Here is a 13,314-nt window from a genome sequence, read left to right as displayed (position 1 = left end):
AATAAAGACTAACCGTTATTGAAAACCTAATCAACAATTCGCAGATTTCGCAACCGCATTCAATAAAGATAAACCCTTGATAGGAAATCTTAACACGTACCTACTTACGAACTCTATGTACTTAAGTATTTAAAATTGTAAATTGTAATACACGTAGTAAATACCCATAATAACGCTTATGCCTATACATAATATTATGGTTTATATTACTTTATAGCAATGACTAGAATAATCTCCTTGAATCGTCGATACAGATTATTGACGTCACACAGGTAAGATCGACTAATGAGCGAGTGTTGTTCATTGTCCACACTCCACGTCCCGACATGATAGACGATAGATATCGATAGATAACGAGTGCGGGCGATAACGCTCGTTGTAAAACAAATAACATCTTGTGCTGAACACAACATGAGTGAAAACAATGGTTTTGATAGAGCAGAAACAGGTATTTTATAATATGAAGTTTTATATTAAGTATGTTTTTTGTTAACGTGCGAGGGTATTTTGAAAAATGGGTTGTCTATGAGTTAAACAGTGAATCATTAATGCAGATGTCACAATGTTACACAGGCGACGGTAAAGCGCACAGACTAGGGATACTGTGGTAAAGTTAAGCGAGACCTAATCAATTTTTGCAGTCTACTAATAATATTACTGCAATAGCTATTCTAAGTAATTCTAATGTAATTATAACTGTATAGGTAACTGTTATTTTTTCTTAAGTGAAGTAATTCACTAGTGTAAAATATTTAATTGTTAATGCAGAAGATGCCGCCACAGCGAGCACAAGACCAAATCTGGTGATCAGCGTGCAGCCACATTCGCAAGGTATATTCTTTTGTACTTATAAGAACATATTTTTATTTATAAAAGCTTGTGCGGTGTGCCTAGTCTAGGCCCATTACTGTGATCTATTATAATATACCCGCCAAAATCTGTCAAATGATTGTAGACCATACCTATAGAATACAGGGTGTATCAAAACTATAAGTGATAGATAATACTGTAGGGTGTGTACGGGTTATAATATTATAATATATTGAGTTCGTTGTGAAAGTAGCAGCGTTGAAAGAGTAAATTATTTTCAACTTTCGTATGCGCAATCTCATGACGCTGGGGCGCTTGGCCACACTAATCACAAAAAAATATTTGCTCTTTCAGCGTAGGTACTTTCACAGTGAACGGGACACATCACACAATACACATACACACCCTAAAGTATTATCACTTTGTTTCGTTACACGCTGTATAGTTAAGGCGGGGATTAATCTCAATCCAAAACTATAACTTTGCACACAACCAAAGACCAAGCGTATACGCATCGCAATAAGATTCATTTTAGCTTAGCATAAAACTGAAGTCACTCAAACGGATTTTCTCTATTTTTCATGTTTTTTTTTAAATATCTTAGGAAATAAACATTAAGAAACAAAATTGTTCGGTTAAAGAATTCTTAATATAGATTTACTAACAATTTATTCAAATAAAATGTATAATTATCCTAGTTAATACTTATATTTCGATGAAATAGATTTTTATCGGAGGTGAGTTTGTAAATTAATTACAGCCAAAGTATTAAGTTTTATTAAAATGTTTATGGTTTAAGGTATTTTAAATATTGTGCTTTATACCTCATATTTTTTAAAACTTCGTTATTATATTGGAACTAGGTAAACCGGAAGTCGCGGAATAACAAATTGAGGTTTATCCTCGCCTTAAGGCCAATATTTTTCACGACCCTGAAAGCACAAATAGCAATTTTAATCGAGTTAATCTTGTGTACAGCTTTAACGGTAGGTACTAGGTAACTACATAATATTTACTAATCTGTACTATGATATTCTGTGTCTACTGATAGACAGTAGTCGCGTGGAGCTGCCAGTGCTGACGCGGGACTGGCAGACCAACCTTCGGGGCCAGTTCATCCCCGTCCACGGCCTGGACTTCCTCATCGGCGCCACCAGCCTGCTCATACAGCAGACGGTAGAACTTAACGACAGTGAGTATACTGTATAGGTCATTACTACGAATAGAATAGACCTGAAAGGCTGAAACAGTTCTCAGTCACTAAAATACGATAATTTTCTTCATTAACATTTATTTAACGCATTGCAATTTGCAAACGTGGAGAACTTACACATGTGTTGTTACCGCGTTTACGGCGTAAGATATAAATAGCAAAATTATTATTTGTGATAATATAAGCCAACGTAACTAAATTCAGCTTCGAATTTCTTTATAATTTGAATTCATTTCCTCATCTAAGTATATACAACTTTCAATTACTATCTTGCATATATTTTAATTACTTATATATTACATAATAAGTATATTATTTATGTATAGAGACATAGAGCAACATAATATCGTTCCAGTCGCGTCAAAAATCGACTCGGAGAACCGCTACATAATCCGCGTGCCGAATGGCGAGACTTTGTACATCGGGAGCGAGGCGTCGTCGGCGCGGCAGCGCTGCCTGTGCGGCTCGGGGCGCGCCTTCGCTATGCACCTCCACGACAACACCAGACAGGAGGCCCTAGTGCTGCACCGCCGCCTCGCCTCCGCCTCCTGCCTCTGCCCCTGTAGGCTGCAGGCAAGTGGAAGCTAAAGACACCCCAACACTTACCCTTATTGAAATTGTACATCACAGGTACCTGCGTAGTGCGCATGTCCATGTGGATGTCTTTATCTGCCTTAAACTAACTACGAAGTACGAAAACTTAATCTCATGATTATTATGTTAGTTTTCAAAGACATCTAGAAATCTAGAGATACAATCCCCACGTTCCATTTGATGTTAAAAACGATCAAAACGCTCAACATAGGCATTTTGCGTTTTGATCGTATGGAACGCGGGGTATATTATGGACTCTACGCTCTAACGCAGCGGTCGGCAACCTTGGGCCAAGGGCCACAAGGTGACAAAACAAACTAAAGGCAGGCCGCAGGCCTCATACTCCTATTAACCCTAGAAGCTATCAGTATACCTACACATAATGAAGGGAAATAAGTTTAGTGTTTACAGCCAAACAGCTACGTTCTTAAGAGGCAATTACTACTGGCAATATTAGAAAACACTGTTTTTGATACGTCATATTATAACTTATTCATAACATATTCACGGGCCGTAAGTAAGACGATCGCGGGCCGCATGCGGCCCGCGGGTCGCGTGTTGCCGACCGCTGTTCTAACGGAATATCAAAGATACCGATAATAATCATTTAATCAATAACGGATGGGTATTACATGTTTCTGCGTAACTCGTTTGTACAATGATTTTCACGACGTAACCCCACGACAAAATGCCTCTTCCAGGAGATGAAGGTGGTGATGCCGCCGGGCGAGTACGTGGGCCGCGTGGAGCAGCAGTGGACGTGGCTGGTGCCGCTGTACCTGGTGCGGGGCGCGGCGGACGAGGTGCTGTACCTCATAGAGGGCCCGGCCAGGGTGCGCCGCAGCGCGCTGCAGCTCGCCGAGTTCAAGGTGCTCTATAATACCTATCCCTTTTTAGTGCACTTCTGTAGATGTGTCTATAGCTATAACTATTGTCTCTCTCGAGAGAAACAATATAGGCTTTCCGTGTGGCTTTCCGCTCTATTGCATAAAGTCGTATGTGCGATAGCAATAAATTGTTGCAATTTGAACGTGAAAAGAGGATTTAAAATTTAAATCAATGTACTATCAGAGAAACCGTTGACTCACTGGCGGAGATTACGCGACCAAATTACGCAGGTCCGCATTCTGCTTATAGAGTAGGAAAGGAACCAAGTGGACCCCCACAGTAATTCCTCAGTCAGAAAAAACTTTATAGCATGGTAATTGGTAAAGTATCAATGAATCAAAAGTTTTGTATAAACCAAAGAATAATAATAATAGAAGTTAAGTTACATTGTCATTTATGTGACATACCCAGGGACAGAAAACGTTATCAAAAATTTACCGTTAAATTTACCAAAACATTCGGTCCGTTATCGTTACTTACAAATTACCGCTCCTTTTTGTATACCGTTAAAAAGTATCGATACTTTTTACCGGTATATGTATCGTTATTTCTTAACGTTACCATTGCTCTACGCGCGACGTTGCCAGACCTCTGTGGTGGCAACGTCGCGCCTCGCACAACGTATATTATGTCAATACGCATATTCTATGGACTCGCGTAATGCATCGGGATTCGGGACACTCGTCATCGTCACTCACCGTACTGCGCGGAGTGCGTATATATATAAATAAATAATAAGAAATAGGGGTTGAAAATGTGTATGAAAGTCCGTAATTTCTCAAGTTAGAAACATGAAACTTTATTTTTGGGCTACTGATTAAAAATGGATGGATACGTATTTAAGCGCTTTTGAAAATTCTACCCCAGAGGGGGTGAAATTGGGGTTGAACGTTTGAATGAAAATCCGTTATTTCGTGAGTTACAAATATTAAACTTTATTTTTGGGTTACTGATTAAAATTAAATGGATACGTGTTTAAACATTTCTGGAAATCCTACCGCCAAGGGGGTGAAATAAGGGTTGAAAGTTTGAATGAAAGTCCATCATTTCTTAAGTTAGAAACATGAAGCTTTATTATTGGGTTACTGATTAAATTTGAATGGATATATTATCATATTATAATATATTTAAGGCGAGGACTTATCTCATTCCGAAACGATAACCTTGCGCACAACCAATCGCAATAAGATTCATTTTAGCTTAGCATAAAATTGCAATTCTAGGGGCGGATTCTCTATTTTTCAAGTGTTTTTTTAAATATATTTCGAAATAAATGTTAAGAAACAAAATTGTTCAGTTCGGGCCTGACCTTTTTATAGGTTCACTAACAATTTATTTAAATAAAATGATATTATTCTAGTTAATACTTATATTTCAATGATAAAGATTTTTGTCGGAGTTGAGTTTGTAAATTAATTACAGCCTTTGGCTGTTAGGTTTTATTAATATGTTCATGATTTAAACCCTTTTAAATATTGTGCTTTATATCTCATATTTTTTTACATTTCGTTATTATATTGGAACTAGGTAAACCGGGAGTCAATAAATAACAAAATGGGGGTTGTCCTCGACTTAAGCGTTTTTTTTTAAATTCTACCCCCAAGGGGAAAAAATTGGGGTTGAAAATTTGTATGCAACTTTTGTCAATTTTAAACCGCTTGAGACTTTTCATGCATTAAGCTACTATGACGGAGGCAGCTCCTAAGAAAGGATTTAAAAAAAATTTGCATGAAACTTTGTCAATTTTAAACCGATCGGACTGAGACTTTGTATGCATAAAGCGACTATGACGTAGGCATCCAATAAGAAAGAGTTTTAATAAAGTCTACTCCTGAGGGAATGAAATAGGGGACGAACATTTTTATAAATTTTGATAGACTTTCGACTGATTAAACTAAAATTATTAAAAATTTAAATCTTTATGATGAAGACATTGGCTTAAATAGGATTTTGATAAATTCAACCTCCATGGGGATAAAATAAGGAATGATGGAGAATGCAAATGTATTATTTTGAACCTATGGAACGAATAAATTATTACGAACAATTAAATTGAGTATTTTGTAGTCATATTGTCAAGTGCCTCTGTTGCCAATATTTATGTCGAGCAAAAAAGGCCAAAGTAGCGTTTTTTGTATGAGAGCTCCCCTTAAATATTTGCTCTATTTTGTTTTTCGGCTTCGGCCGAAGGTTGCGGCGATTGCCGATTAATCGGCTTCAGCCCAAAATAGACCTTCGCGTCAGTCGGACACTAAAAATTATCCATCTCCGTTATTATAATATTATTAGGTTGGGGAAAAAGTTTCTTCGCGTTTTATATAAAAAATCGGCCAAGTGCAAGTCGGTTCCGTACCGTTATAGACGAGAAATTGGCAAAAAATTGTGTTTTTGTATGGGGGTCCCATAAAATTTTTATTTTATTTAAATATTATTATTAATTATTTAAGTAGACATATAACTAAAACCTTCGTGGAAATTTCAAGTGCCTAGCTATTGCCATTATTTATTACGAGCCAAAAAAGGCCAAAAGAATAACGTTTGTTGTATGGGAGCCCCCCTTAAACATTAATTTTATTTTGTTTTTAGTATTTGTTGTTATAGCGGCAACAGAAATACACAATCTGTGAAAATTTCAGACGTCTAGCTGTAGCGGTTATTGAGTTACAGCCTGGAGACAGACAGACGGACGTCTAGACGGACAGACAGACGGACAGACATTGAATTCTCAGTAATAGGGTCCCGTTTTTACCCTTTGGGTACGGAACCCTAAAAATCAAAAGGTTTTTATATAAAGTTTATTTATAATTGACTATAAGTGCCATTTTGTTCGATAACTTTTTGCCATCTTGTAGACATCCCATTGCTGTAAAAATTTTGGGGCTTCTGATGAAAAAACTGCGACAAGTGGTTTTGGCAGTCCTCTTGTGATGTCAACCTGACACTGCCTAAGCAATTCTGTAGCGACCGGAACCGGTGGAAATTTGAAGGTCAAGACAATACGGCGGATGCATCAACACCTCCCAGCGAGCTCCCGTAATTTTGAGTATCTAAAGAAGTTTCAAAATTTATCGTCAATCAGGCCGAATAATTCATGTAGTTTTGAAAGTTGGTACAGTTATTCCTAAAGGTGTCCAGATGAATATACTAAAAGTCCCCGAGGGAGTGACACGAGCCGGCGGTGGGAGAGTCTCTTTTTCTCTTTTTCAAGGTTTTTGCTTGTGACTCGAAAAATATTTATGATATCTTTTTAGTGACTAATTATCTGCATTAAATTTTCTATAAATTACGTCTTAACATTTTTACTGTACGATCATTACTTTAGGAACTATAGAGTATTAAAGGTGATAAAAACAAGAACCTTAATAGTTTCACAAATTTTAATTCTAAATTATTAAACTGTGTTTCATCTTCGTCATCTTCATCATTAACATCGATGGGGGATCCATTAGTACAAGCTCCTAGGTAGCCATTACAGATAAGACTACACTTAATATCCGCATTTCGGCAACTGCATTTTCCAGAACAATCACTTTTACATCGGCAAAAAATTGAATTTAACAATGCGTTAGGAGCAGAAAGATCCTAGGTCGTGATTGGTTCTAAGTTTCTATCAACTCGTCGATCGAAACAACATCGACACGTTACTTCGATTTACTGCCTAGAGACAGATATTATGGTAAATCGAGGTAACATAGTCCTCTGATTCCTCCTTCAAAATAGAGCTAATTAATTTATTTTAAATATCTTCAGGAAGAGTGAGCCTATGCCTTTACGTTTTTATTTTATCTTAAAGATCTTTCAAATTTGTTTTATGGTCGGTCGATTGGCGGGGTACGGTGCATTCATTTTTTGCGATTTTTAAGGGTCAATTCAGAAAAAATCGAACGTAGATGCATAGCTTTAGCAGATCCCAATATTGTATAAAAATAATTTGTTTAGACGCATTGTCCAGGGAGTAAATTTGGGAATACGTTTGTATGGAAAAACAGTGCGAGCGTACCCTTACTACTCTGTATTTTCTAAAGTAATGATCGTACAATAAAAATGTTTAGACGTAATTATTGATAGGAAATTTAATGTAGACTGTCTCGATGAACTTCGTGTCACTTTAAAACCTTCCCTGGACTTCTACGAATATTTTAAGAGTACAGTGGCGCGCTAGTAATGGTTGCAAGCGCACGCGTTTTCTGATTTAGATTGCGTAATTAACGTCGTATCTATTCTATTCACAAAGTATTAATATATAGTATTATATAATTCTCTACTGTTATCGGTGTTTGTTTGTGGTTGGTGACAATGGACGAGGATGTATTGTATGACGATTCAAGTGGAATCAATTCCATAATAGATGAATCTATTATTCAAAATTGTGAGCAACAAGTGTTAGTTATGCTGGAGACCAGAGACCAGAGAAGAGAAGATGGAGAACAGAGACCAGAGAAGAGAACTATGCAAGGTATCGATGAGATTGAGGACTATGATTCTTTTACGACTATAGTAAGAAAAACTAATAAAAAACGTTCTAAACAAGGTGAGGTATGGAAAGAGGGTGAAGATATGGATATTTATTTAGAAAAAGAGAAATTCGCTGTCTCAATTACTGCTAAAGAGGTTTTGCCCAAGCAATTTGGTATGGCCAAACTTTTTAGATCTCAAAATATAAAGAATATTTTAAAAATTACATACAAGAGTCCATATAAAATTATAGTTTATTTTGCAACTCGAGAGGAATGTAATGAACTGATCAATTGCCAAAAATTTGAGAGTCTGGGTTACCGATGTCAAATGTTTGATGAAATAAACTTATCATATGGCCTGGTTAAAAATGTGGACTTAGACATAGACGAGAAGGAAGCGCTTGAGAATTTAAAATGTGATTTTGAAATAATTGCAATTAAAAGATTAAAACGTATAGAAGAGAACGGAAAATGGACTGATAGTGAGACCATACGTTTAAGTTTCAAAAGTTCCACTTTGCCCCCGTATGTTTTCGGATACGGGTGTAGGTTTAAAGTGGAACCTTATATTTTTCCAGTTAGCCAATGTTCAGGCTGCTGGAGATTTGGCCATTTATCTCGCGCTTGTCCTGCCAAAAAACCAACTTGTCCTAAATGTAGCGAAGATCACCGGAATTGTGATACTGATATTTTGAAATGTATAAACTGCAAGGGCCCACATATGGCGTTGCACAAAGAATGCCCTGTTTTTCTAAAAGAAAAAGAAATTCGATACATCATGTCCTTAGAAAACTGTACCTACAGAAAAGCGTTAACATTTTATTTGAAGAATAAAAGAGATAGAACAGAAACTCAAAAGACGCAAATAAATGAATTATCAAATCATGAAGATTCTCAAAAGAAAAACAGTATCGGAGGAGATAAAACATATAGGGATGCTTTGCTGGAAACACCTAAAATTCAAGAAAAAGATGACCAGATAGTAAGGGCATCAAATAAAACAACTTATATCGAAGAGGAAAGTGTATCTAAGCTAGCCGAATCAAAAAATAAACGAAGAAAGAAGATTGAACGTAGACCAAATGATACTATAGAAGGAGCAGAGACTGAAGAGGATATGGACGTGCAAAATATAGACGATAGTTCAAAAAATGAAAATGATGATGTAGTTAATAGTAATAAGTTTAACCTTAGTCAATGTTTGAAAAAAGCTATTGAAATTTTTAAAGCAGAGAAAAGTTTTCAAGAAAAAATAATGTCCGTAGTTGCTATATTAATACAAGAAGTTCTCACGTATGTTATGGGTTTATGTAAAAAAGAAGATTTACTTAATATGGTCATCACTTATCTAAGTGGTGACTCGTATTCATAAGTGGATCCGGCCCGATCTGTATCACAATTACAATCTTTGAACATACTCCAATGGAACGCACGTAGTTTAAAACCTAAATCATTGAATTTGGATCTTTTATTAGCACGAGAAAAAATTCATTTGGCTGTTATCTCTGAAACATGGCTCAATAACGAAATGGACTTACGCTTTTCGGGATACAATACTTTTAGGAAGGATCGAATAGACGGTTACGGAGGTATTGCTATATTTACCCATAAAACAATAATTGCACAAGTAATTGAAGTATCTCATCAAAATTCAGGTATGGAAATTTTATGTATTAAATTATGTAACTGTGGGAGCTTAAAATATATAATTTCTGTTTATTGTCCTCCATCTCTTACAACTACACAAACAGATTGGGATTTATTATTTCAATTATTTCCTAGTAATTGTTTAATTGCTGGTGACTTTAACGCCCACCACACGGATTGGTCGAGTCGTAATGACAATAGGGGTAAATGGGTCCATGACTCCGCGCTAGAATATAATTTCGTATCATTAAATAATGGTCAACCGACCAGAATAAAATTAGTGAATAATATTTTATTACAGAGTTCTGCGCCCGATGTTTCTTTTGCATCGGCTGATTTAGCAACCGATTTTGAATGGTTAGTTACAAATGAGAACTTGGGTAGTGACCATTGTATCGTTAAAATTAAATTCAAATTTTATGAATCTTATAATTTCTTGATCAAACGAAATTTTAGAATAGCTGACTGGAGGTCATATCAAAATTATTTTAAAAACATTTCATATCCAGATCATTTAAGCATTCAAAGTTCTTATGATTTCTTAATTAATAATATATTAAAAGCGGCCGATGAATTTATTCCTAATTTTAAAATCTGTTCTAAACCTACTAATAATTTTAAACCAAAACCGTACTGGTGTCCTATGTTATCTAAATTGATCGCGGAACGCAGACTTGCACTATCAAAATTTAGGAAAAACCCCACCCCTAGAAATTTAAAAATTTTAGAAGAAAAGACTGCAAAATCAAAATCAGAAATAAGACGCGCAAAAAATCTCAGCTGGCAAGAAATGTGCAATAGTATTGATGAATCAACTTCGATGACTGATATGTGGAGACGGTTAAGATGGATTAAAGGTTACAGAACACAAAAATATGAAATTCCCTACGTAGAAAAAAGTCTATTGCTTCATAATTTGGCTCCAGATTATGTTGTTCCTAGTATGCCTACTTTTAATTCGTGTAATATTAGTTTAGAAACCGAATTTTCTTTACACGAAATGTGTCATTGTATCAAAAAAAGGGACACAGCCCCCGGAGAAGACGGGATTACGTATTCTATGGTTTATCACTTGCCTAAAAGAGCCAAGATATATTTACTTTTTATTTACAACAGAATACTTAATGATAGTAGTATTCTTCCACTACAATGGAAAAATATTTCCATTGTTCCTATACCCAAATTTAGTTCGTCTCATACACTATTAAAACTTAGGCCGATATCTTTAATGTCTTGCGTCTGCAAAATTTTTCATAACATGATAAACAAAAGAATAGAATGGTTCGCAGAAAAAAACAATTTGTTATCCCCATTCACTACAGGTTTCCGCAGCGGACAGTCATCTTTAGACTGCTTAGTGCGTATCGTATCACAAATTCAGCTGGGCATTACAAATAACATACCTACTGTTGCGTGTTTCATCGACATAGAAAATGCTTATAATAATATTTTAATAGAAATGGTCACTCAGATATTGGATGAATTAGGAATCGGAAAATCATTAATTATATATTTTTGGAATTTTTTAACTTATAGATATTTAAAAATTAAGGATAATAATCAAGGTTATGTATTCAGATGTACCAGTCGAGGCCTGGCACAAGGGGACCCCAGCTCCCCTCTCATATTTAATTTAAGTACCGCAAAAATATGTAAAATAATTAATTTTGTATTTCGTAGCCAATATGCAGATGATTTTGTTTTTTATGTTAGCGATAAAAGCTTATTTACCTGTGCGAATCAATTACAAAAAGCGCTCACTTTATTAGTTAATGTGCTGGATGAGTTAGGTTTGTCTATATCGACATCAAAATCTAAATTTTGTGTGTTTAGTAGGGGTCGTCGCAGACAACCCGTTTCTATTAAAATAAATCAATTAGAAATCGAACGTGTGTACGAATATAAATACTTAGGCATGTGGCTAGATAACTCGTTGCGCTGGGGTAAACATTTAAATGAAACACTGATTAAAACTCAAAAATTTCTAAATATCTTGAAGGTCCTAAGAGGATCCGGGTGGGGTGCTCACCCAGATCATCTGCGTAGGTTGTATTTGTCTTTGATTAGGAGTAGATTTGATTATGGTTGTTATCTATACGACAATAGTGCGCAAGTTCATTGTAATAAAATAGATGTCGTACAAAACCAATCTTTACGTATTATTGGCGGGTTCATTAGAAGCACACCGATACACGCGATGGAGGCGGAGTTGTCCATACCGCCGCTACACGTTAGGAGAATGTACCTAGCTTATAAGTACTGTTCTAAGATACGAGCGTGGATTGATAATAAATCTAACGAGTGTATCAATAATTTACTTACAGCTTGCCAGTCTAATAGTTTTTGGGTTAGGAAAAAAATACCACTATTAGTCACGTGCTATGGAAAGATGGTAAACGAGGTGATTTATTCGTCTTCAGTCTTAGATATGTTTAACCTAAAAACGTGGGTTACTAATTTTGATTCGGAAAACATAATTAAAATTAATTTAGAATGTATAAACACGGCTAAAAAGGATTATGAAATTAATGCATTAAAATATGAATTGTCTAAAGAATTAAATGAAAAATATTACAATTATTATTTTATTTTTACCGATGGTTCGAAGAGTGGTACAGATCGGGGGGCAGCATTTTACGATGCAAATTCAAGTGAAGATGGATTGTACTTGTTTAATAATTGTTTTAAAATAAATTCTAATATTTCAATCATGTCGGTGGAACTTATTGGAATTTCGAAGGCCATCAATTATATAAATTATGTTAGGCATAATAAATTTGTTATATGTAGTGATAGTAAAAGTTCTCTTCAACATATCTCTCGATGCGCTTCTGGCAGGAGGGGCGTATCGATTGCATATGACATTATATCGCAGTTAAATGATTTATTGGATCGTGGCATAGATATAAAATTGCAATGGGTTCCATCTCACGTAGGTTTAAAGGGTAATGAGAGGGCTGACTCTTTAGCGAAAATAGCTTCAGTGTACGGTTTAGAGTATAATGTTTTTCCAAACTATTCAGAATTGCTGCCAAAGTATAGATTAACATGTTATGGTTTTTGGAAGGAATATTTTAATCGACGTTCTATGGAAAAAGGTATTTGGTATAGATGTATTCAAAGTGAGCCCCCTCATGTTCCCTGGTTTTTGCGTACAAAGCTTTCAAGAGCGACTATTGTGACCGCTCTCAGGTTGAGAACGGGCCATATGCCATTAAATAAATTTGCCTTTCTAATGAAAAAGAAGGACTCGCCCAATTGTGACACTTGTGGAGTAGTGGAAGATGTACATCATCTTCTTACAGAATGTACGAGTTTTGAACAAGAGAGACATGCAATTATGCTGTCTTTTAATTTAAATCAGCATGATGTTGGTTTATTTAATAGTTTATTAGCAAATGCCTCGTCCGACGCTGCAAAACATTTGTACATGGCTGTGAGTCATCACTTAATTAGTAGGCATTAACTTTCTTTTGTTTGTTTTTTATGTAATGTATTGTGTTGAACTAACAGGACCGACATGTATTCTTATAAAGGTCCTATACATAAATTAAACAGAATAAAAAAAAAAAAAAAAAAAAATATTTTAAGAGTAAAATTAGCTCAATCCGTTCAGCCGTTTTCAAGTTTTAGCGTTACTAACACAATTGAAAATTCATTTTTATATACACACAGATAATTATTAATTAATGTAGAAGTCACTAA

At 35.4% G+C, this 13,314-nt stretch overlaps 2 protein-coding genes across 2 annotated transcripts in view; both read left to right on the top strand.

Moving 5' to 3' along the window:
* The first annotated feature begins 310 nt into the window (after positions 1 to 310).
* LOC121730615 (phospholipid scramblase 1-like) overlaps positions 311 to 13,314 on the top strand; it is a 22,654-nt gene continuing 9,650 nt past the window's right edge. Inside the window, exons 1-5 of the mRNA XM_042119733.1 lie at positions 311 to 448; positions 769 to 831; positions 1,862 to 2,002; positions 2,379 to 2,596; positions 3,319 to 3,486. Coding sequence (XP_041975667.1) covers positions 412 to 448; positions 769 to 831; positions 1,862 to 2,002; positions 2,379 to 2,596; positions 3,319 to 3,486 — 627 coding nt within the window. The 5' untranslated portion in view covers positions 311 to 411. The remainder of the gene's footprint in view (positions 449 to 768; positions 832 to 1,861; positions 2,003 to 2,378; positions 2,597 to 3,318; positions 3,487 to 13,314) is intronic.
* On the top strand, positions 11,160 to 13,178 carry LOC121730614. The gene has a single exon (XM_042119732.1). It carries the CDS (start codon positions 11,525 to 11,527, stop codon positions 13,073 to 13,075), a length of 1,551 nt encoding a protein of 516 aa, XP_041975666.1. The 5' UTR covers positions 11,160 to 11,524; the 3' UTR covers positions 13,076 to 13,178.

Source organism: Aricia agestis, chromosome 9, assembly GCF_905147365.1.
Source record: "Aricia agestis chromosome 9, ilAriAges1.1, whole genome shotgun sequence".
Lineage (NCBI taxonomy): Eukaryota > Metazoa > Arthropoda > Insecta > Lepidoptera > Lycaenidae > Aricia > Aricia agestis.
This window is presented reverse-complemented; position numbering and strand designations above follow the sequence as displayed.

Coding starts and splice junctions, on each gene's coding strand:
- LOC121730614 (XM_042119732.1), top strand. CDS start 11,525: ATGTGGCTAGATAACTCGTTGCGCTGGGGTAAACATTTAAATGAAACA.